This window comes from Sardina pilchardus, chromosome 21 (assembly GCF_963854185.1).
Source record: "Sardina pilchardus chromosome 21, fSarPil1.1, whole genome shotgun sequence".
Lineage (NCBI taxonomy): Eukaryota > Metazoa > Chordata > Actinopteri > Clupeiformes > Clupeidae > Sardina > Sardina pilchardus.
The window spans coordinates 16,576,689-16,599,475 of record NC_085014.1 but is presented as its reverse complement, the minus strand read 5'-3'; the positions used below and the strand labels follow the sequence as shown (position 1 = coordinate 16,599,475).

The 22,787-nt window shown below is 46.6% G+C and overlaps 1 protein-coding gene across 2 annotated transcripts in view; it reads right to left on the bottom strand.

Annotated features, from left to right (window-relative positions):
• Window positions 1-3,005: 3,005 nt before the first annotated feature.
• Window positions 3,006-22,787, bottom strand: part of ankrd50 (ankyrin repeat domain 50) — a 31,558-nt gene continuing 11,776 nt past the window's right edge. For both annotated transcript variants that reach the window (XM_062524441.1, XM_062524440.1), the window contains exons 4-5: window positions 5,245-8,786; window positions 3,006-4,853 (exon numbers count right to left, since the gene is read on the bottom strand). In XM_062524441.1, the coding sequence (XP_062380425.1) occupies window positions 5,248-8,786 (3,539 nt within the window). In that variant the 3' untranslated portion in view covers window positions 3,006-4,853; window positions 5,245-5,247. The remainder of the gene's footprint in view (window positions 4,854-5,244; window positions 8,787-22,787) is intronic.

The following is a 22,787-nucleotide window of genomic DNA, read 5'->3' as shown; positions in this document are numbered from 1 at the left end:
AACTGAATGCCGTCGCACTGAAAAACAGTCGAGATGAAACATCTCTGTAATGCAGCTCTCATTTGAAACATGGGGGGGGAGGGAATAAAACCAGATGTGCGTGCTGGCTGATGCGCACGCCAAAACCCAGCAGAAGCAGATACTCCTCTTAAACCCGAATGACATCACTGCGGAGCCGCGTAGGTCGTTAGCACTCTCGTACAGGAGCCTCCGAGGTTGAAATTCGGTCTGCCGCCATGTCCCCCACCTCACGTCCGTTTCTTGTCACATCACACGGTAGCTTCAACAGCGACGAAGTCACGCTTCGACTTCTGATGGAAGGGAGGAATTCATGTCCCTAGCAGACGGCGGTGTTCAGTCAGGCAGCCCAGTTGGCCTATGGGGCTAAAACGTTAATCTTGGAAATATCTTTCCCTTTGAGTCAGTTTATCATTGTCAGGACCAGGAGGTTTGTCTCTGTGGGATATTTAAAAAGATGATGGCAATGGTTCAATTGAATATTTCATAGAAATAAATAAATAACTATCCACGCAGCGCTGCCAAGTGCGATACTGCAAGCAGAGCATAACAGCTTGCAACAGACATATTGGTCGCATGACCTGTAAGGCATCACATAAAACACTCTCATTACCATGCTAATACATTAATGCTTTATTTCCTGAGATGTGGCGAGCCAGCCAGGCAGGCAACATGAATCAACACTTACATCCAAATGCACCCTGAGTGCGAAAGACGTCAGGACTGAACATTCTGGGGTACTGCAGAGATAATATGGTCCTGAGTAGGCATTTTTTCGTAAGCCTCAAGAGCTCTCAGCGCCAATCTCTCCTTCATCCCCCCTCTATTGCTAAATCATACACCCACCACCATCTTGAATCCACAGACCGGCCGAGGGACATATAATTACAACTGTCACCACAGGACTGCAGAGCGCGAGGGGAAAAGAAAAGTAGTACCATCCGCGCGCGGCGCGCACAGCTTGTTAATAATACCGCCATAAAAATCAGTGCGTGTGGAGAGCCGGCTCTAGGTGAACCGAGTGAACCGAGAGAGCACTGATGGCGCTTGGCAAATTCCTCCGTTCCACTTCAGCTCCGGCCAAGAGCCGTGATGCATGTGGTGTCCTGGCTTGGCCCTGCCCCATCAAATACCCTATGGGGGAGAGAATGACAGCACCCTGTGTGTGTGTGTGTGTGTATGTATGTGTGTAGGAAGCAGGTCACATAGAAGTGGAATAAAAAGGCATCCTTCTTTCATACTTTTGCTGGATAGGCCTGCTTCTCAAAATACAACCCCCAACACCCCAACACACACACACACACACACACACACACACACACACTAGAGAGCACTGAATCAGATCTTTATTTGACTTCTATCTCCTATTCAGATATATGGCGGTGTCAGTACCATATCAAATTGACAGGACTTCATCCAAAAGGTACTTTTACGTTTGCTGCCAGAATCACTTTTAAGTGGAAGCAGAAGTGGGAAATATGAAAATATGTTGAAAGGATTTGCTTGATTTAGTTTCTTTTGACGTTAGGAGCCATACAATAACTTAAGTTTAATGGAGGGTGCTATGCTTGTACGTTAAAAAAAAAAATAAAAAAAATAAAAGGGATGCAGTATCAGCTTTGGGTCATTAAATGTTACATGAACAGAGGACATCATCTACTACTAATGAAAAAATGTCAATTAAAAACACAGCCAATCTTTTCTCATAAATCATGAGCACAACATGTCCACGTTGACTTGGCTTGGTGTAATTTGCAAGGGTCAGCTAAGGAGACGTTTGTCTTCTGATGACACTGCCGACATTTATTGCTGTGAGTGACGCCCCTGGTGTTTTATTACGAGTGGGCCGTGGTGTAATCTAGTCTTGTGTGAGCCTATTCAGATCAAAAGTCAAATGCATGTAACTCTAACCTGCTGCATGTAACTCTGAAGTAATATGTGTGGAAATCTACCCAAAACATGAACAATCACACAGGAAACACATATGATTTGAAAACAAACAAAACAACAGGCACTACCATGGCATGCCCGTAGATCAAAAGTGGGTCAATGGTTGCTAGGAGCACTGGGCTGTGCTTTCTGGATAGACCTCTCCAAACTGGGGAACAGACCTGCGAGGAATGAGGCCTCAAAGTGAGGGGGAGGGTAGAGAGGGAGAGGGAGAGGGAGAGGGAGATATGGTCCACTTCTTTCTGAGAGTGGCCACTACTCTCCCTGCTATCACCCGGGCACAGGATACTAAGAGTGCAGATAACCGCAGATGCCCTAACACTGAGGACCACTAAGGATCAGAACCCTCTCTCTCTCTCTCTCTCTCTGTCTTTCTCTCTTTCCCCTCTCTTGTTCCTGGCCTGTAGGTATGCAGCTGTGGCTCTGTCTGAGGGAGAAAGGGACAGCGGTTTCTCAAATGTCTCAAGGTTCCAGCCATTTTGATAAAGAGGATAAGAGTTCAGGGCAAAGAGTTTTATTTTTGTTTTTCTGCCTTTCTCTTCCTCTCTACTGGTTTGACCCTTCAGTGGAACAGATCGTGTTTGTTTTGGATCAGTTATAAGCTGAGAAATCTCTCGTCATAGTCTTGTTTCAGACAAAATAACACACACTCATACTTGCACATGATCACATACTTCCTAACACAAGCACACTAAAACACAAACACAAAATATGTTAAACACACTCTCTCTCGCTCCCTCTCTCTCACACACACACACACACACACAAGCACATTTAATCATATTCACACACTAAAACAGCTGCACACACACACAAACACACACATAGAATAGATACCCTATACAAACTCATTTGAGACTAAATATTTCTCAACATGATGAGCATTTCTCCCTATGAGGAGTGTTGGGAATTAGTCAGCAGATGTGCCGTGTCTGTTAAAAGAGTTAATGGTTAATCATTACTTCCTTACATACTGTGGTAAAGAAAGCTTTAAAGAGTGCAAGCCGAGTAGTGACAAAATGACAGTGCTCCTGCAGTAAAGCAAATATGATTTATTAAGCACTTTTAATATACGTCGGAAAATTCAGCTTAATATAAGAAATAAAATTTCAAAATGAGGGCTCAATGTACATGGTAAGCTATTTACAATCAAATTCTTTCAATGTGATCCAAAATATGACAGATGCTTGTTGGGAGACAGAAAAACATACCCATGACAGGTTAACAGATGGCAAAATGTTTTTGAATACTGTCCAGGGTAGATCTTCAAAGAGTCAGCCTTCCTTTTTTCCAACCTTCAAAGCCGAGGCCTCATTGAGAAAGTCTCAGGCTCGAAATAGTCTGTCATGTGCACTTGCGTTCTCAGATTTGCTCTCACCGTTATTGTTCTCGAAAGAAACACTTCGCCGCTAACAATGTGAAAAGCCAGCACAAATATGACATTACACACAAAATGCTCAAAACGGCCTCGGCCAAGCCATGAGAAACAGATGTTTGAAATCCCTCGGCACCCGTTCCAAGCACTACCCCCTCTCCCTTCCCCCCCTCTCCCCTGGTGAAAGGCTAGCGCTTTAGGGGTATCTCTTTCGGGCCTCTGAAACCAATACATTTCAGTTTTATTTTTCTATGTTTCAACTTTGGCTCAACAAGTATACATATCAAACAATTCCTTAAAAACCATGATATTATTTAAAGTCTACTGGTTGGTGGAAGTGTGAGGTGTCAGTCATACTGATTTTTTTTTTATACTGCCACAAAAATAAGATATGTCATTATTACCAACATAAAGTCAACATAGAACCATTAGGGAGAAACAGCCTGAACCTTGAGGTGTGCACTGCAAGGAACATAAGTGTTCCTGTTTGACTAACACACTGAAATTGCTGCTTTCACTTGAGAACTTTGCATTTAGCACCAAACTGCAGTTAACCATTACACTGTTGGTTGTTTAAATACCCATTGAAATGCTCACGACAAAAGAAGAGAGAACTAAACAAAAAAGAAAACAAAATCAACAAAACCAAATAAAAAGAGTCCCACAGGGACAAAATGAAATGATCTGGGCTTCAGTTTCCAATGAACTCGCTCCCTCTGGCATCTTTAATACACATAACAAACAAACAACAAATGGATAAACAAACAAACAATAAGAAGACCACCCAAAAGGTGGCCAAAATGACTACAGGCAACCTCTGAACACAGCACCATGGTATAAGCATACAATAAAAATGAAAGTGGCTTTTTTCCAAAATAAATATGGTTGATTACACTTGTAGAATAAATTGCCATTGCTATTAACATTACACACAACATGTTTAGCACACCGAAGGAGATCAATACAGAGTTTTGGGTCTTCAGAATGGCAGGTTATCAATGCACAAAACATTACCTCATAATTCACCAGTAAGATGTGACAACGTACTCTGTGGTACATTGCTGTCAATATGTATGGTTGCAGGCAGAAAAAAATACACAGAAAAAGACAAAAACTCAAAATGTAATGTACATTTGTTTTTTTTTTTACTGTTACTTTGATACCAATTCAAGAGGCATTAAATGGAAACCGAAACATACATGTCTGTTTTTTTCCTCTTTTTAGAAAGTGCATACACTGCATATTAAATACGAATACATTAAATAAAAAAAAATGATAGTGTGCATGGTTACACTAAGAAGGCTGTAACAAATGTAGGCACGTTGAAGTATCAGTTTATGTGAGCCTTGTGCAGCGGTCAACATTCTTCCCTAGATTTTTTCTTTTTTCTTTTCTTTTGAGGTGTTCCACTGACGAAAGAGAAGAAATGGATATAGTACTTTTGCGGATGAAGATAGTTGCTTTGGCACTTTCCCTCATATGTCAGGCTGACGGATACAATCCAAGACATCTGAAACGCCAATGGAATGATTTGGTTTAGTATTCAGTTGGAAAAACATTTTCTTGGACAGATCATTGCATGCTTATGTGAAGAAAAAAAAACTCCAATAAGTAGTATTAACGTCAGTGTAACAGACAATGGAAGAGGAAAACTTTAGCACTGCTTTCGAGAAAACTGCTTAATGTGTTCCGCAGCTGGAATGGCTTTAGGCCAGAACATGTTTAAGAAGACAGCCTAAACATCCAAATTATAGTGTTCTTTGCTAATGTATTTCTGAACCCATATGGTAATTTGGATGACAATGTGAAATGCATGGCATATCTATAAATGCAAGCCAGTGTAAAGTACTCTACAATCTTGTATGCATTTCTGTTTTTTACCAAATAATCATGCAACTCACCAGTTATAATGGAGTTTCCTTTTTGTAGTTATACCCAGGGTCTGATCCTTCAATTTGCAGTTTGAGGGCTTGTTTAAGGCTTAACTCTGTCTCCCCAATTGGGTAATTGTCCAAGACATCCTGATGCCCTCTATTCTGCAGAGCTCTGGGGACAGACACTCTCCCAAGGAAAACCTGATTGCCCTGTAGGTGATAGTTGGGGTTGGTCATGATACCGTTCCTCTTTTTCTCAGCTAAGCTCTGCTGTTGGATGTAGTACTGTTCTTGGGTCTGCCCCGAGTCTAGCATTGGGCCACCAACCACTATCTTACAGTGTGGGTCCTTGATGCCAATGTTGGACACGGGGTTGTTGAGCGCAATCCTCTTGTCGAACTGTGTCATCTCATACTCCAGAACTTGACCCTGTGCAGGGCCACTGTTCTTGGACTTCTTCTTGTCCCCTGAGCCCATTTTGTTGGAACAGTTAGATGTGCTGTTTTTGGTGCCTTTGCTTTGCTTGAGCCCTGGCTTGATTTGCCCCCAGTCAAACTCGCTGGTAGGAGAGCTAGGCTGCGGCCCTATGGACTTGGTTGTGGACGAAGGTGAGACAATGGACTGTCTGCTTCGACTGCGTGGAAGAGAGTGCTGCTGAATCTGCTCGGTGAAGGAGAGCCCATGAAAACTATCTATGGGCACAGTCTGGGCGGTTGCAGTGGACGAGGTGGTCCTCAATGAGGAGTTCTTTGAGCTTTTCAGGGAGTTGTTGGAGAGAGACGATTTCTGACGGTCCACGGTGGAGTCTGGCGACTCTGAGGGGGAGCTGAAGGCGTGCACTGGCCCGTTTTGCAGGCCACGTCCTGTCGATTGCATATCACCGGCTCCTGTGCTCCCAGAGCTGTTAGACTTGATTGTAAGGGACTGCATCTTCCCCGAGACAGTGAGAGGAGTCTTCTGTTCCATGGTGTGTATTGGAGAAGGATTGCAGCCATTGAGGCTAGAGGCGCCGTATTTCTCCAAGAGTTTAATGATCATCGTGTGCCCACCCTTGGCGGCTACTCTCATGGCTGTTCGGCCAAATTGGTCGGCATGGTTAGGATCTGCGCCGTGCTCCAGCAGAATCTGGACAACATCAATATGACCTTCCTGGGCGGCAATTCCAAGCGCCGTGGCTCCCTGATTGCAAGTGTGATCAACATGAGTCCCGTTGTCGATCAGAAACTGGACGACCTTGGCGTGACCCTGCCATGCGGCTGACTGCAGGGCAGATCGCTTCTCATTATCACAGGCGTTGACGTCGGCATGGTAGTTGATCAGCATCCTCACCATCTCTACGTGTCCTTGCCAGCACGAGACGTGCAGCGCTGTTCTCCCTTCCGTGTCACTGGCTTCCACGTTGGCTCCGTTCTCCAGAAAGTACTCCGCCATAGCCAGCTGATTCTCAAGTGCCAGTATGTACAAGGTGGGCCGCCCGTCTGCGTCTTTGTGGTCTATGTCTGCCCCATGACTTAGAAGCAACTCCACTATGTCTCTGTGACCTTCCAAGGCGGCCACTCGCAGAGAATTCCTCCCGTCGTACCCCCGCTGGTCGAGGCAGGACTTGTTTTCGAGCAGTATGTGCACACAGTCGTAGTGGCCCTCTTGTGCGGCCAGTATGAGGGGGATCCGCCCGTCGTTATCCACCTCTATGCACCGGGCACCTTGCTCAAGGAGTGCGTCGCACACTTGACGGTGGCCTTCGAAGGAGGCCATGTGCAGGGGCGTCCAACCTGCATCGTCCCTGTGGTTCTCGTCCAAGCCTCTGTCCAGCAGAGTCCTGACCACTTCCACGTTCCCCTGAGCGGACGCAATGCTGAGCACTGTTCTTCCTTCACTGTCGATACTGTCCACAGCTGCGCCCCAGAAAAGCAGTGTGTTGACCACAGAGGCGTGGCCCATTGAGGCAGCAGCGAGGAGTGGCGTTCTTCCATTGTTGTCTGTGTGATCAACATCAGCGCCACCCTCTAAGAGTAAGTCCACTACATCCACATGTCCTTCATAGGCAGCCACAAGCAGAGGGGTCATGCAGTCTTTGTCACAATGGTCGACCTCTGCTCCACGGTCTATCAGGAGGCTGACGACCGACGCGTGGCCTTTGCTGGCCGGCACACAGAGGGCAGCCACTGAGAGAGCCGTCCTGCCGTCCACATCCTCGTGATTCACCTCTGCCCCATGGTCCAGCAGGTGCTCCACAATCTCCCTATGCCCCATGTAAGCTGCCGCAATCAGGGCTGTCCGTCCTTCATTGTCTGCCTTGTTCACCTCGGCACCGTGCTGGAGCAGGTTGAGCACAATGTCCTCGTGTCCTCCCCAGGCTGCTGCCCTGAGAGCCGTTCTGCCATCCGCGTCCGCACAGTCCACTTTGGCGCCAGCGTAAAGGAGGGCCGAGACGACCTCCGAGTGGCCACCCCACGCTGCGGATCTGAGGGCAGTCCAGCCGTCGTGGTCAGTGTGGTTGATGTTTGCCTCAAAGCCAATGAGGCAGTTGACCACCTTGGTGTGACCTTGCCTTGCTGCCAGTGTAAGGGGCGTCTGACCGTGGTTGTCTTCGAGCTCCATGTTGGCCCTTCTGGTAATCAACAGGTTGACCACATCTAGATTTCCACTATACGCAGCGTTAGCCAGAAGTGTTCGCCCGCTGGAGTCTGCCTGGTTCACAGAGGCCCCGTTGTCAAGCAACGTGCGGATGGAGTCTTCCCTCTCGAGGGCTTGCTGCACAATGCAAGAGGCGTGATCGTCCTCGTTGTTGACATGAGCCCCAGCTTTGACCAGGAGCTGCAAGACCTCCTGCTCTTTTGGGATTGAGGTTGACAGAGAGTCTTTAGCAGGGGTGCCATTCCACACCATCCACAGAGCAAGGTTAAAGGGTTCTATCTGCAGGTTGGAATTGATCAGGTGGAGAGCAAACTCTTGCACCTCCAGAGGTTTGAGCTGCTTGGCCCTGCACGTGTAACTCATTGCCATCATCCTGTGCCCCTCGGCAGCATTGCACAGGTACTTTTGTGTACAGTGCTTCACGTCAAGGAGCCATTCCGCAAAGCTGTAGTGAAAAAGAATCTTCGTGTTGCTGAGTCCATCAACAAGAAGTTTGGAGAGGATGTCCATTTTCTTCTGGAACTCCTCCATGGTCAGAGTCATGTTTTTAGTCCAAACAGCATGGTAAAGCTCTTTCACGGTGAGGGGTCGGCAGGCTGCGAGCATGACGTTCAGAATGGGCTGCACTTTAGCAAACTGTTTCCGCACAAACAGCCTCTGGCAAAGCCAAAGGTAGAGGCCGTTGAGGGTGCCGGGAATGTCACGGATCTCCCGCAGCATGATGAAGCTCTCTACCACTCCGTCCAGCACACGCTCCAGGTAGAGGAAGCAACCGCTGCTCTTGATGTGCAGCTGGTTGAGCATCTCGGCCGTCTCCTTGGTGAGGTGTTGTCGTAAGGCCTCCTCCTGGTCCAGCCTATGTAGGATGTACTGCTGGACATCCTTGACGATGTACGCCTTGCGCAGGTCATCCAGACTGATCTTTCGGAACCCTGCAAATACAAGACACAAAAGAAAACAACAATTAGAACTAGTTTGATGTTCCAAACAGAATACAACACAATCATTATCTTTATCTTTGATAAAACTACAAAAGATGACATGGCTATTATTTATTCTTTGAAACTAAATTAACATCAGCACACAGGAGTGCACAGCCTTGCTGGGAAGGGCAGGCAGACAGACTCATTTCACCATTGATCTTTTGATCCTTGAAGCAATGCATTGTTTGATCCATTATGGTAACCTTTAATTTCGACATGTAGAGGCTAATAAGCTGTAAACACAGGATTTTTATAGCCCGCGTGGTACAAGACCACGTCTGAGAGTTCAACATCACTTGGTATTGAACTATGTTCCAAGTTCAGAATCAATGCATACACAACTCTGACAGTGGGCTGGGGAAAAGGCTTTTGTCCCCATAATGATACTATTGAAAGAGTTCTATATAATTTTACAAGGATAAAATGCTTTTTTTTAATATCAAACCAAAGACCAAGACCAAAGCCACAAACCAAACCTTTTTATGAGATAAACAGAATGCCCCTCCTGAAATAATGGAAGACAAAACCCATCATGAAGATGTTCTTGATGATAAAGCAAGTTTAACCTCTGAAATAGTTCCATATTATAGCTTCCAGATGCATTTTTCAGAACAAATTAAGCAGCAAAGGGAAACATATGTTCAGCCATATGTCTTTACTGTTAGGCACGTTCTCAGGCGTTATTCTATAAACTACATGGTCATGGTTTGGCATTGAAAAAAAAAACCTTCTCTTTCACTTCAACAGAGAAAAGGCATATACGTATGTTATGCAATGTGTACCTGAAATACCCTTCACTTTCTTTGTTCTGTCTACAACGGCTATGCACACAAGGACAAGTTACACAAATAAGGCAAGTTGCACAAGTGAGGTCTGTCTACATACCACCCTTATCCACACCCCTTGTTTTGTTTCCCTGCTGCAACACTATGCATTGCCAGACTTTTCCGAGGGGGGTGGGGTGGGAGATATTTCTGTGTCTTAATTAATAGACATTTATATCAAGTAGCTCCAAGCAAGGCAGTGGCTTCCCAGATACTGAGAATTCTGTTTTTTTTCTGTTTTATCTCACATGCCTGCTACTGCTAATAGCGAAGGGAACATTCTCCTTGCTAACATACTCCAGCGTGGTTGAAAGCCCAGGGGCAGGGAAAGCATTTTACGCATAGATCTATTTACTGTTCCCATGGTCTCTGGCTTTCTCAAGCGATAAATGAAAGGGGGAGGGTGGGAGGGGGAGGGGGGGTGTTCTACATAGCCCACTCTAAAGTTGTTACCATATTTCTCATAGCGAACTCTGCCTCCCTCAGTAGGAAAGATGAGCAACATTCCAGTGTTTTATTTAATTGTCTGCCAGATCGGAGAGAGAGAGAGAGAGAGAGAGAGAGAGAGAGAGAGAGAGAGAAAGAAAGATATAAGGAGCAAAGGAGAGAAATGGAGGGAAGATGAGAGAGAGGAAGAGGATGAGTAAGAAATTCATTGCTAGCAAGAGCATAAACAATCCTAGTCATACATTACAACTGAGCCTTCATTCACAACAGTTACTCCTCCCTCCTATAATAAAGCAAACAAGCTCAAAATGAGATGCCATGATTTGGGGGGATGGTTTCTTGCAGAGAACCAGACTGATCAGATCTGCTTTGTCAATGTTGTAACATAATGTCAGTAGGACCTTTGTTTGCAACAGATTGTGTAATCTGAATGAGACTTGGCACCATTCAGATAGCTTTGTGTGGAATGCCTAAAGAAAAAACTTCAATTACAACAGCATATCCAATACCAACTACTAGTCACAGCCAGCAACTTTCAAGACAAACACAAGTGTGTGTGTACACACACACAGCCTACACACCTGTTTACCTTCACTCCACAAGTAATAAGTCAATAGAAGTATTGACATTGACAAAAAAAGTCATAATGAATGTATCCATTCGTGTACCAACAACAATCAACCAACTAATAAATCTTTATGACCACATGTTAACATGGAAAACTCAGACGCTGTTGTAACATGTCCTGCTTTAAACTGGTGCTCCATGTATGACATAGCCTCCCCTGCATAGCGCAGAGTGAAATGAACCCATTCCACTGCTGTCCACCTCCCTTGGCCCTGTGTTGTTTTTATCATTAGAGATTTTTTTCCATGACTGCGACCAGGGAGAGGGGAGCGGAGTCTGCACTCCATTTCCAGGCTCTCTGACCTGGCGCCCCACCTTCGCCGAATCCTTCGGCTAGCGCTTGCTTGGGCCGCCTCCAGCCTTGGGACAGGAAACTAACTGAGCCCAACGGAGGAAGGAGGAAAGGGGACCATATAGGGGAGGGAGGGGAAAAAACAAGGGGGATTCTAGGACAGATGACCTAAAAATCCATTTTCGCTGCTGGATGGCTTGTGCCTGTGCATCATGTGTTTAAAGTAGGTTGTCTGGCTGTTTGGCTTGGAGAGAAGCCATGAGAGAGAGAGAGAGAGAGAGAGAGAGAGAGAGAGAGAGAGAGGTCCAGAGAGTGTGCTGTGCCCCGCACCGCAAAAAGGATTAGTTAGCCATGCCGCTTCCTGTACCTACAGGATATTTCATACTTTCGTTTGTTCCAGCACCATCTCAGATGAGAATGTGTTTTTGCATAGCTGCTTGAACCTGTGTTCGTAAGCCAAGATTGGAACAAAGAGCCCTAGTCATGGTGCGGGCCAGGAGTTCCTTAACACAAGTTCCAAAATAATCTGCGGTTTGCAACTATTTCGTAGGTGCTCTGGGAAGAAGAAGAAGAAGAAAAAGAAAAAAAAAAACAACAAAACAAAATAAAAACAAGGAGGACTGATGTCAGGCCACAAATACCATAGATATCATTGTTAACATTGATCTTGAACATTGATTGCGCATGACGGAGAAAAAGGAAACACACACACACACACACACACACACACACACACACACACACACACACACAGGAGAGCAAATGAACTCGTTCTGCCTCCACTGAAGCCTCCAGTCGGCACAAGCCAAGAAGACCTCTCATTCAATTACAGTAAATGGAAGATGCTGACCTACAATTTCCACTTGAGTCATCAGAGACATCACTTCACAAGCTCTGTGTGCTGCTCAACTGAGTGCACTGGCGACGCCAGTATTGCGGCCGTCATGTACAGTGCAGTCGAGTACACCAAAACACACTGCGAGGGACTCCCAGAGTTTCTGCTCTTCCCAGCGATCGTCATGAAGACATGCCCGTGAGGGTCAACAGCAAGCCCCCATCATCACAGCTCCTCTGACTCGCCTCAAAAAGCACCTCCCAGAGTGGGTTAGATGGCCCTGGCTTTTCCTTTTTTTTAATTCTTGCAACACTGAACGAAAACAAAGGCTCTTTTTTTTTTACAAGAAACTAAGGTTGTCTGTATTGGGACGTTCGAGCTCACGCTGCGTCTGAGATGCGCTAATGCTAATGGCTGCTGTGCTAACTGCAACAACAACTGTGCATTCTTGCCACCGTGTGCATCTGTTGTTGCTTACGTTTCTATCTGGAGCGGATTGACAGGGTAACTCGGTGGAACACGAGAGGCATTCTCGCTCGTCCAGCAACTGTGATATGGTCGCATGGCTAAGGGGGACGCACCTCGCGGGCCCAGCGCAGGAAGCAGCTGCCACTTGTTACGGAACTGGATATGAGCCACGGGAGACATGCCCTCCCCGCACAAAGGCGGACTGTTCAGCACCCGCCTCCTGCCTGCCCCTTTTCAGCCTTTGCCCAAGATTAATTTTTCAGATGACAAACATAGGGGCCACACATTGGCACAGCTCAGCTCAAGATGGTTGGCAGAGAGGGAGGGTTAGGGTGGTTGGGAGGTGGTTGGGAGGGGTAGTGGTGATGGGTGGTGATGGGTGGCAGGGGGTTGTAGGTTTAAAATTTGGACCCCGGGCATCTCCAAGGCAGCACGTTCTTCACAAGCCACAAACTTAAGTCATTAGATCCAAAAGGAAAACAGAAACCCAAGCTCCTCGCTCTCCTTCACTCCCTCAAAGCTCCCCGTTCAACACACCAATGTCTGTCTAGCAGCTGCAGAGGACCTGGCTTCAAAACAGAACAGAGGGAAGGCGGCCACCAAGTTATGAGAGAGAGAGAGAGAGAGAGAGAGAGAGAGAGAGAGAGAGAGAGAGAGAGGGAAGCCATACTTCTAAAGGGACTGCAGACCAACAAAAATGTTCCATCAGTCAAAACACGTTGAGAGATCGGTTTTAAAACAGTGGCGACAGCTTTGTTTGTTGGGAGGTCCTGCGTCTTACACAAAGGCAAGCGAGGGAAAGTTTGAGAGAGGCTGGGAGAAATGATGTTTCCTACAGTAAACGAGAGAGATGGAGAGAGACCGAGACAGAGAGGGAAAGCTAGAGACTCCAGATGACAGTTGTCTGCTTATAATTATACGGGATAGTCCCTCACCAAAGGGAGAGAAATATGCTATAAATAAACATCTCATTACAGTGTCTTTCCTCTTATACAAACTCCTTCAATTAACTCGGAGTCTCATGTTGTTTGATTAAAAAAAGAATGCGAATTGAAATCAAAACCACAAGTCCAGACAAAAAGCTGTTGCAAATGCTTTCATGATTCTAACTGTGGTTATTGTATGAGAGTACCACATTACTGTTGATGTGCGCAACAGTTAAAGTCTAAAAGGCTGGGCCATGGTTAACCATTATAAACAGTCGTTTTTTTTCCCTTCATTTCATACAAAGAGTCCATTACAGGTACAGCTGACAGAGGGAAAGTCATGCCCTGGCATGTCCATGTGTTCATATCGAGCACAACCGATACCAAGAAAGCTACTACAAAGTCAGTCTGAGGAGCAGCAGCACTTAATGGACAAGTTTTTCGACGCCCTTTGCTGATGTAAGCCAAGTTTAATTGAACAGGAAATATACCAAGCTTAACAGTATCAGTAACAGCAACAACCCTGTATTGCTTGCACAGCATTCTTCCATCACCACCCCCCCTCTTCTCCCCTGTATGCCTTGGATCACACACAAGCGTCCTATTGATCTAACTGTGTGGGTCCTCCATCTACCAAAAACACTATCATACCACCAGCATGGGAGCCCTGCCTATGCACAGGCATCCATCAGCAGTGATTTATGCATAACACTGCAGAGCCCAGACAGCTGACAGGAACAAATACTCAGGCCAATGGGGGGGGGAGACTTGCTTTCCTATCATCCAATGAAATGAGATTTTGTTAGCTGTTGGGCGCACAGTGTTGCTGTGAAGAATGCTGACAGGGGCAGAGGTGCGTGTGTGTGTGTGTGTGTGTGTGTGTGTGTGTGTGTGTGTGTGTGTGTGTGTGTGTGTGTGTGTGTGTGTGTGTGTGTGTGTGTGCGTGTGCGTGTGTGTAGGGGCCAGGGGAGGCGGTCTGAAAAGGAAGGGATGGAGGTTGGGCAGATTAATTCGTTTTGAAGCACACCTGGGAGGCTTTAGCAGAGCCCTGTGACATTAATAAAGCCTTACTGTCCCACACATGTGCCTCACCACGTTGCGATGAGGCCCTTCTCAGTACATGCAGCTGTGCTGGAGGACTGCGTGTGAAGACAGACAGAGAGAAAGAAAGAAAACCAAATACTATTAAGTCAACACCTGTGTCAAACAGCCTGGGAACAAAATGTTAGTGGGTACTGATGGATCCTCCCCGAGGGGGGAGTAGACTGATATTAGATGAGGCAGCGATTTTGAGCTCATCTGAGAACGAGCTCCGAAATGCATAGATCATTACTGTAGTATCCCCGGCCAACTCCTTACTCTGCAAACACCGCCGTATCTACTAGATAAGGTATACTTCCCGGCGCTTTGACAAAAACATCATCTGCTAGACAGCCTCATTACGCTACCAGCTCGCGAAAAAGAATGTCTGCACCTGGAGACTGTCTGGGCCGACGGCCTTCGCATCGGTGCATTAAGCCTTAGAGAGGTCCTAAGTATTGCAAGTACCCGGCAACTCCTTTACTGGGGTCATGGAAGGGTTGGGAGGCCAGCAAGGGTTCGAGGTGAGGGAATATGGCTCAGAGGCATGGGACTGGGAATTTCAGAGGATGTCTGAACTTTCAACAACCATGTCTGACAATAATAAATGTAGTTTTTACTGGCCATCAAGTCACTTCAAATAAGCAAGCATGTAAGTGCCGGTGAAGGGCATTACAGGAGAGTCTGGAACCACTTTTGTGGATGTAAGTCACTCGTGCAGATTTGAAGGTCCCATCTGGTCAACTATCAACGAGGATTTGGACTGAGTGCTCAGGTGCGGATAAAATTATTTAAACCAAACACGACAGAACCCGCTTAAAAAAGAAACATCCCAAAAATACCACCTTAACTTTAGGGCTCTTTCTCTCTTTCTTCATTAATTATATATGAACTTTGAGGTTCAGGCAGAGACTACACCGCAGCCATTTTCCTCTCTCGAAATCGAATCACGACATAATTAAGAGCCTTTAATTAAGGCCAGAACCAACATGCCTTATTCTAACGAAGGCCTCGACGACGACGGAGGCAGCAGCAGCAGCAGCAGCAGCGGCAGGGAGCACGGGGGCTAAAAATAAAAACGACTCTTGGCTGCAGAAGTTATGCAGCTGGCAGGAGGGTGCTGTACATCCAATGGCATTATCTACAGAGACAGAAAGCACCGGAGAGAGGGGGGGGGGGGGGGGGGGGGGGAGTGAGGTTGAGACAAAGTGAGAGAAAAAGGACAGGAAGGAAAATAATGGAGAGAGCAAGGAAGGAAAAGAGATAGATAGATAGATAGAGAGAGAGAACTCAAAGTGTATTATTTTCTCCATCCATACTTCCGATCAGTTTTCGCACCTTTGCTTTAACACCACAGCTCCTGGCAACAGGGTGTTTGTGGGGACCCTTTTTAAAATGATCTCCTCTTACATACGACTGCGCCTCCCTGTCCTCAGTCACTCTGACAATGGCTTCAGTTTTTGCCCAATTAACCTTGGGGGTGCCATTATTTTTTGTCAGACTGTTCTGGGCCGCTCCAGTGTTCTCGTGGCACTGTTTAGCAAGGATAGCAGAGACAGACTGTTTAAATGCACTGGGGTGAAGTTTTAAGTGTCACAGAGACAGGCAGAGCCAGTGAAGATAGGCTTTAAAGATAGTGGGGGGAAGAAAAGAAAAAAAGGTAGATCGATAGAAGGTAGACTGAAACAGAAAGGTAAGGAGATCCACAAGCATTAAGATTCTGCAGAAACTGCTAGACCAATACAAAAGGAAGAAAGATGCAGACGCAGATATGTACAGTATATACACAAGAACCATCTACACAGATAAATACAGAGCGGGGGACAGAAGGGCAAGCAAGAATGAGAGACAGCAGTGGTGGGAAAAGATGGTCAACCAGGGACTGAGAATTTGCAGAAATGATCCTGACCTACGCCATTCTTATTCCGCAGAAACAGCTAGACCAGTGAACAAGAATGAGAGATGCCAGTAAGAAATAGATATAGCTATATAATATATCCCATCTAGACATATACACAGCACAGACAGGGGGGACAATACAGGAAGTAAGAATGAGATCAAGAAGTTGGGAGGGAAACGATGGTCAACCAGGGAGCCAGACGTTTGCTGAAGTGTGTCCTGACTCCTAAATGTGCAGCTCTGCACCTGAGCGACTGATGGACTCAGACACCCCGGCCCTGTCATTTGTGCCGTCGTCAGGCACCCTGCAGGCTAATTACAGTATACTGTGTGGGATTACCCCCTCATCTCCAGCGCGCCGTGCCAGGATATCCGAAGGCCGCTCCTTTACCTCTCTCGCCCGCTCCGCTCTCTTCCACGTTCTCTTCCGCTTTGAGAACAAGTGGTGGTGAGGAGGAGGAGGCGGTGTGTGTGACATGCGACCTTCAGACTCAAGTGGCTGGAACTTTTCAGACGTTCGCCACTCGACAACAATTAGCGGACTGCGGGGATCACATGCTAATGAAGAGAGCGTGTTTCTCGTTGGCGATGCTTATCCTGATCTCTTTAGAGGTGAGAGCACACGTATCCTCTTTCCGACGCAAAGTGGAGTGAAGTGAAGAGCGTGCCTCTGTCGCTATCTGCATCTCTCTCTCTCTCTCTCTCTCTCTCGCTCGCTCTGTCATCAAGCGCAATGAGACGTGACACACAAAGCTGCTCGCCGCTGACATCACCTTTCTTGCCTGTGTCTGTGAGGCTAAAAAAAAAGGGGGCCATTCTGAATGTGCTCCAGACTCCTCCATCAACGTCACCCCTCTCACGACAGCGGCGCCTGATGGGAAATTAATGTCCTTCCTCCTCCAATTCCATTACTGTCTCAACCTCCTCCTCCTCCTCCTCCTCCTCCTCCTCTTCATGCTGCTGCTGCTTTGAGTGGATGGACACATACCTGACCCGTTGAGACATAAACAGCCTGGGCCACTTCACGGCACTTTGTTTGTGTTGTCAGTGGGCCAGAATTTCAGAGGAGCTTGAGGGGGGGGGGGGAGGGGGCAGAAGCCTCGCTCTGTTTACCCCCACCCACTTGGCAAAAGGCAGAGAGGACCGAGGAGGATAGAGCAGGAGTGAGATGAAAGGAGCTTTTTAAAAAAAAAATGTAAAGAGGAAACACCCAAGGTTTGGTGACCCTCAGTGGAAAGGGTTAGACAACCGCCACGATGCTGCTAGTGCTTTGTGGTTGGAGGTCATTGTATGTGTTCGCAACTGAATGAGTGAGTGAGTCAGTGCAAGTGTGTGTGTGTGTGTGTGTGGTGTGTGAGAGAGTGTATGCGTGTGGTCAGGACCTCTGCGGGTCATGGTGGTCTGGGTAGCCAGTGGCACTAGAGGAGCAGCTATTTCCATTCGCCGCCAGCGACAGTAAATCCTGCCCGTCACCTGGGAGTGGGGATGTGTACTGTAAGGTCCGATTCAGGGCCAGAGAGATGAGGATGGGAGACGGGAGAGGAAAGGAGTGAGACAAGAGCCCTAGCGAAAACAAGACACGCACCGGAGGAGGAAACAAAAACATGTGCCCCCACCACCACACGCCCAGAGATGCCTTCCCCATCGCTGCCTTGCTGCCTTGCTGGCTCCTTGGCAAGGGAGTGTCATAAATAATCCAGGGGGGCAGAACCACAGAGGGTTTGTGAGCGAAAAAGCAAAATAAAAATAAAATAATAATAAAAAAAAAATCCTTGTGAGTTACAGGGTGGTAACAATGAGTTATAGGGCTCAGGAGACAGTATAAAAAAAAAATGAGGAGGAGGGAAAAAAAACACTGCCATCATTTCAATTTGCGAGGACGGGGGGGGGGGAGAGAAACCTGACTGGGAATGCAAACCATCTGAATGCATGTCTCTGACAGCTCAGATTTTACAGCTTCCTTCCAGTGAGAAAATGAAATATCTCTGCCTTAATTATGGTACCTACATATGCCGAGCCGAGAGGAGCATTCCCTTTATGTAAGCCTGCGAGGCTAGATGCAGATTTCCCTGTTAAACACACAGATGGTGACCATTACGCCTTCCCCTATATTCTTGATAATGTGCTCGGGCAGAGAAAGTGCTTACGCATTTTTGCGGAGATTACAGGGCTCCTTTTCAACGCAACATTTGCTGGCAAGACGTGCTGGCTCTGGCACTGGCACAGGAGGTTTGGGGAAAAAAAGCAAATGAAGACAGGTAGGCACGAGAACAACAGCTTAAAAACGTTACAAATTAGACCCACTCCAGTGAGCCTGTGGTCGTGGCGCTGTGTGTGTGCTGAACTGAAGGCCTCTCCTACCGCAATTCATACCCACGTTCCCCAACAGACCAGTAGACAATAAAAAGCTTTTTGGCTCCGGCGGGACGTGTCTGTCAGGACTCTATTCACTAGAATAAAGAAGAGCCTAGTTTGTCAATTGCCAGACCTCACCGCACACAGGCCCTTCTTGTCCCCGTGGGCATGAATGGCTGATGTTCTGCCCTTGTGAGTCTGATTTCCGCATTTCAGATTTTGTCCCTCCTTTTTTCACAGCCAATGAGGGCTACTCGAAGTGGCCGGTTGAACAATCAGCCCGGATCAGAGACTGACCTCTTGACACGGATGCTCCACTGAGGCAGATGCCCCATGCGTGAGACACTATGTTTGCGTGTGTGTGTGTGTGTGTGTGTGTGTGTGTGTGTGTGTGTGTGTGTGTGTGTGTGTGTGTGTGTGTGTGTGTGTGTGTGTGTGTGTGTGTGTGTGTGTGTGTGTGTGTGTGTGTGTGTTAGGGGGTTACTATCTGGTTGAGTGGCCATTTCTATTTTAAAGAGCCCTGGCAGGGCCCCTCTCCGCCTCACTCCAGTTCCTGCACTCATTCCGCTGGAGGCCCAGTTAAATTGGCACAGTTTTTCCCCCACGCCTCGCGACCACAGCCTCCGCCTAAGTGTTTCCACTTCGCTTCACCCTTCCTCGTGGCCTTACAGTACAGTAGCAGCACTCAAAACACAAGGGAGGACGTGGAGAGTAGGGGGGTGGGTGGATGGTGAGTGTGTGTGTGTGTGTGTGTGTGTGTGTGTGTGTGTGTGTGTTTGTGTATTTGTGTGTGGAGGTGGGGGGGGGGGGTGGATGTGTAGCAGCCCTTTCACCTTTGACTTCACACAAAAGACCTGTAGCGAAACATTAAAAAGACGAAACCCTGGAAAGGAAAGGAAAGGAAAGGAAAGGAGAGGAGAAAGCCTTTCCCCTTATTTCCTGCTCTACAGTAGGAACAGAAACCGATCCCCTCTATAGGATTCCTCAGCATGAGTAGGAGGAAGAGGAAGATGAGGCAGCGGCCTACAATGGGAAAACCAGCTGGGACTGATGGGCTCATAGTGAAAGGCAACTCGTCATACTCCGCAAGAACTTTCCTTTGTCCTGCAGTGCATTTCTCAGTAGCAAAACATTTCTCTTTCTCGCTTTGCCTTTCAACAACCGGCTCTTTATTTGTGAAGCCCTCAACGGATATGCCGGCTCAAGGGGGATGGAATGGTGGGGGGTGGGGGGGAATGACTCGTAGTGCAGAGCTCTTTCCTGCAAAGGGTCTCAGGAGGTGTTTCGACTTCCCCAAGCACATTCTTCACACAGAAATAGACTGGAGGACTGAGAGAGAGAGAGAGAGAGAGAGAGAGAGAGAGAAGAAAAATAGAGAGAGAGAATTCCAAATTTATCCTGGAGATGAAACCCAATCAGGAAGGCAGAAATTCCACTGATGTTGTTATTAGCCACAAAGGCTGCTAGCCTAGATGTGATGAAGGATGTTTTCCATGGCAACACTGGGGTCTGTTGCTACACAGACTCGGAGAAAAACAGAAGCTATGATCATGGCCTCTTGTTCCTGGTAATGCTTACGCCTGGCAATGCTTTGGACATAGTCTCTTTCGCCAGAAATCATTTGCTTGCCACTCAGTCCTTGATGGAAGCTAGACAATGTTTAGTTTCGATGGATGCAGCAGTGTGGTTCTATGGTTCATAAAAAACATGTTGATGCTGACACATACTGCACACAAACACAGTATATACACACACACCGACAAACTCAAAAGAACTTTCAAACAAATGAATGAAAATAGTCAGCAAGCAAGCAACAGACACATATAGACAGACTTCAAGTAGCACAAACTTGAACTCTACGACATTGAACTACAAATACCAACATGCACAGATACGCACATCTGTTGTATTCCGAGTACAAAGGTTTTTGTTCATATCAAAAGCTTTTCTTTGCACCCAGCAAGACTTCGCTGAAGCACTTCTGTGCCAAGAGAAACTGGCCAAATAAACAATATGGAGGTTATTTTTAGTAGCCGTTTGGCCTCAATTCCCTACTTTCTGGCATATTTTTGAAACAAAAGATACAGGAATCATGAGGATTCTGACTGAGGTTATAATTAGGGCCTCCATCAACCACCCCCCTCCTCCCCTTTACCAGAAAAAAAAGAAAACATACGAGGGAGCTCACTGGTGCCTGGAAAGCTTGAGTCAGAATAATAAATAAACTGAGAACCTCAACCAAACCCAAATGGCAAGAAGCTCAGCGAGGAGCAGTTGAGGGAGGACAATGACTGACTCTCAGAGTGGCCAAGTAATCCGAACATGCTGTAGACTTCTCCAAAGACGTTCAGATATTTCAGTGGTCGAATGCCTTCAGTCATGCGTGCTATTTGACAAAAATGACATTTAAGGAAAAACACAACATCTTCTGGTAGGACAAAGTGTTCAATTACTTTTGATGTAACTTTGCTCTTAAAGAGAACACTTTAGCCATCAGAAAAAAAACAACAACAACTTGCTTATTCAATTTCCAGTTGTCAGGGTGCCTCTTGTCTAACTTGCATAGAAGGCTAGATATATATCAAGGGCAATTTAGCAAAAACAAATCCATTTGCTTTTGGGAAAGGCCTGACAATTGCAACCTATCCAGGACATTCTTCTTGTCAAAGAACATGCAGGACAGAGACAGGAGGTCAGTCAAACAACAGTTGATGATAAATGCTATATATTTGGCCATGATCTGTGATAAATCTCTCCCTTATGGAAGTGAGGAAGAAGGGTAAATGGCTGCATTTAAGCTTTATATAAGTGAATTGTATGAACTTCAGTGGTACCATGGATTCAATTCAACCAATCCTTTCAGTAACTGCAGACATTTTTCAGTAATCCCTGTATGACTAAAGTGTAAGTCAAGCTAGTCCGCACTGCATAGACACACACTTTTTTCACTGACATCTCAGTTCAATATTCAATAATCCCTACTTGTGTCACCTGTTCTCATTCACTGCTTGTGAAAAAAATGAATGACACATCAGTGGGAATAGCCCTCTCTGAGGGTGTGTGAGAGAGAGAGTGTGTGTGTGTGTGTGTGTGTGTGTGTGTGTGTGTGTGTGTGTGTGTGTGTGTGTGTGTGTAGAAAAGGGGAGGTTCTGCCTCTAACTGCTGCACAGACTTTAGGCTATGACTGAGTGCTGATTCACAGACTGCCTGAGGGCCCATAACAACCCTCAAAGAGATAAAGCGCGGAGCAGGGCGGGAGAGAGCCAACCTTGCCGACTGATTAAATACGAGTCACCAAGTCGCAACCCTGGCTGAGATTCCAGCTGCTTGACTCCCACCAACATCTGAGGGGTGTGTTCCAGCTCCGTCGCCACTGAAGTATTGATATGAAAGGCACAGATGAGGCTTAAGATCACTGGGGAGGCTGGCTAATTAAACGCAAGATGTTCAACGAATGTTGAAAAACATGCGACGGCGTCTGAGCTGGCTAATTTTGGAGCGACGTGCGGCTTCACGCCCCAACGCTGTTAAAATGTTATCAAAGCATAGTCATCTAGACACAGTCCCATCAACAGCAATTAAAAGAAACAAAAATCGTTGCTGGAGATCCATCAAAAGTGACTCACATAGACATTATTCATATATCTGAACGTGCCTTTCATTACGATGTCGCCTTGGCGAGTATATTCGTTGTGCTTTAGTAGCACAGTGCGGCTAATCAAGCTGCCATTTGGGGGTGAATCATATTGGAAGCATAAAAGGCTGTTTGATTATGTAACAACAGAGGGGATGGGGCCTGGGACCACCCCACACTCTCTCTAACACTGCATTTCTGGAGGTGAGAGATATGCACAGAACAGCAGGTTACCAGAAGGTGCTCCTCCTACGCAGTGGACACACACACACACACACACACACACACACACACACACGGCTTAATGCCGTACCAGCCTTTTCTGTTCATTTTATAAGTGTAGGCTGGTACCCTGACAACTAGATAATGCTAGACAGTTCAGCTTGTCACAGCACATAAAGCAAAAACAATTTCCATGAGTCGCTGTGGTATTTGAGTGTGCTGTGGCGAGACTTAATCTTTCTAACATTTCGCAATGTTTAAAGCACATCCCACAATTTGCATTTAGAGGTCTCTGATGTGGCTGTTGCCGCTGCCTGATGTGCGTTTAGTTCAGCGGTGGC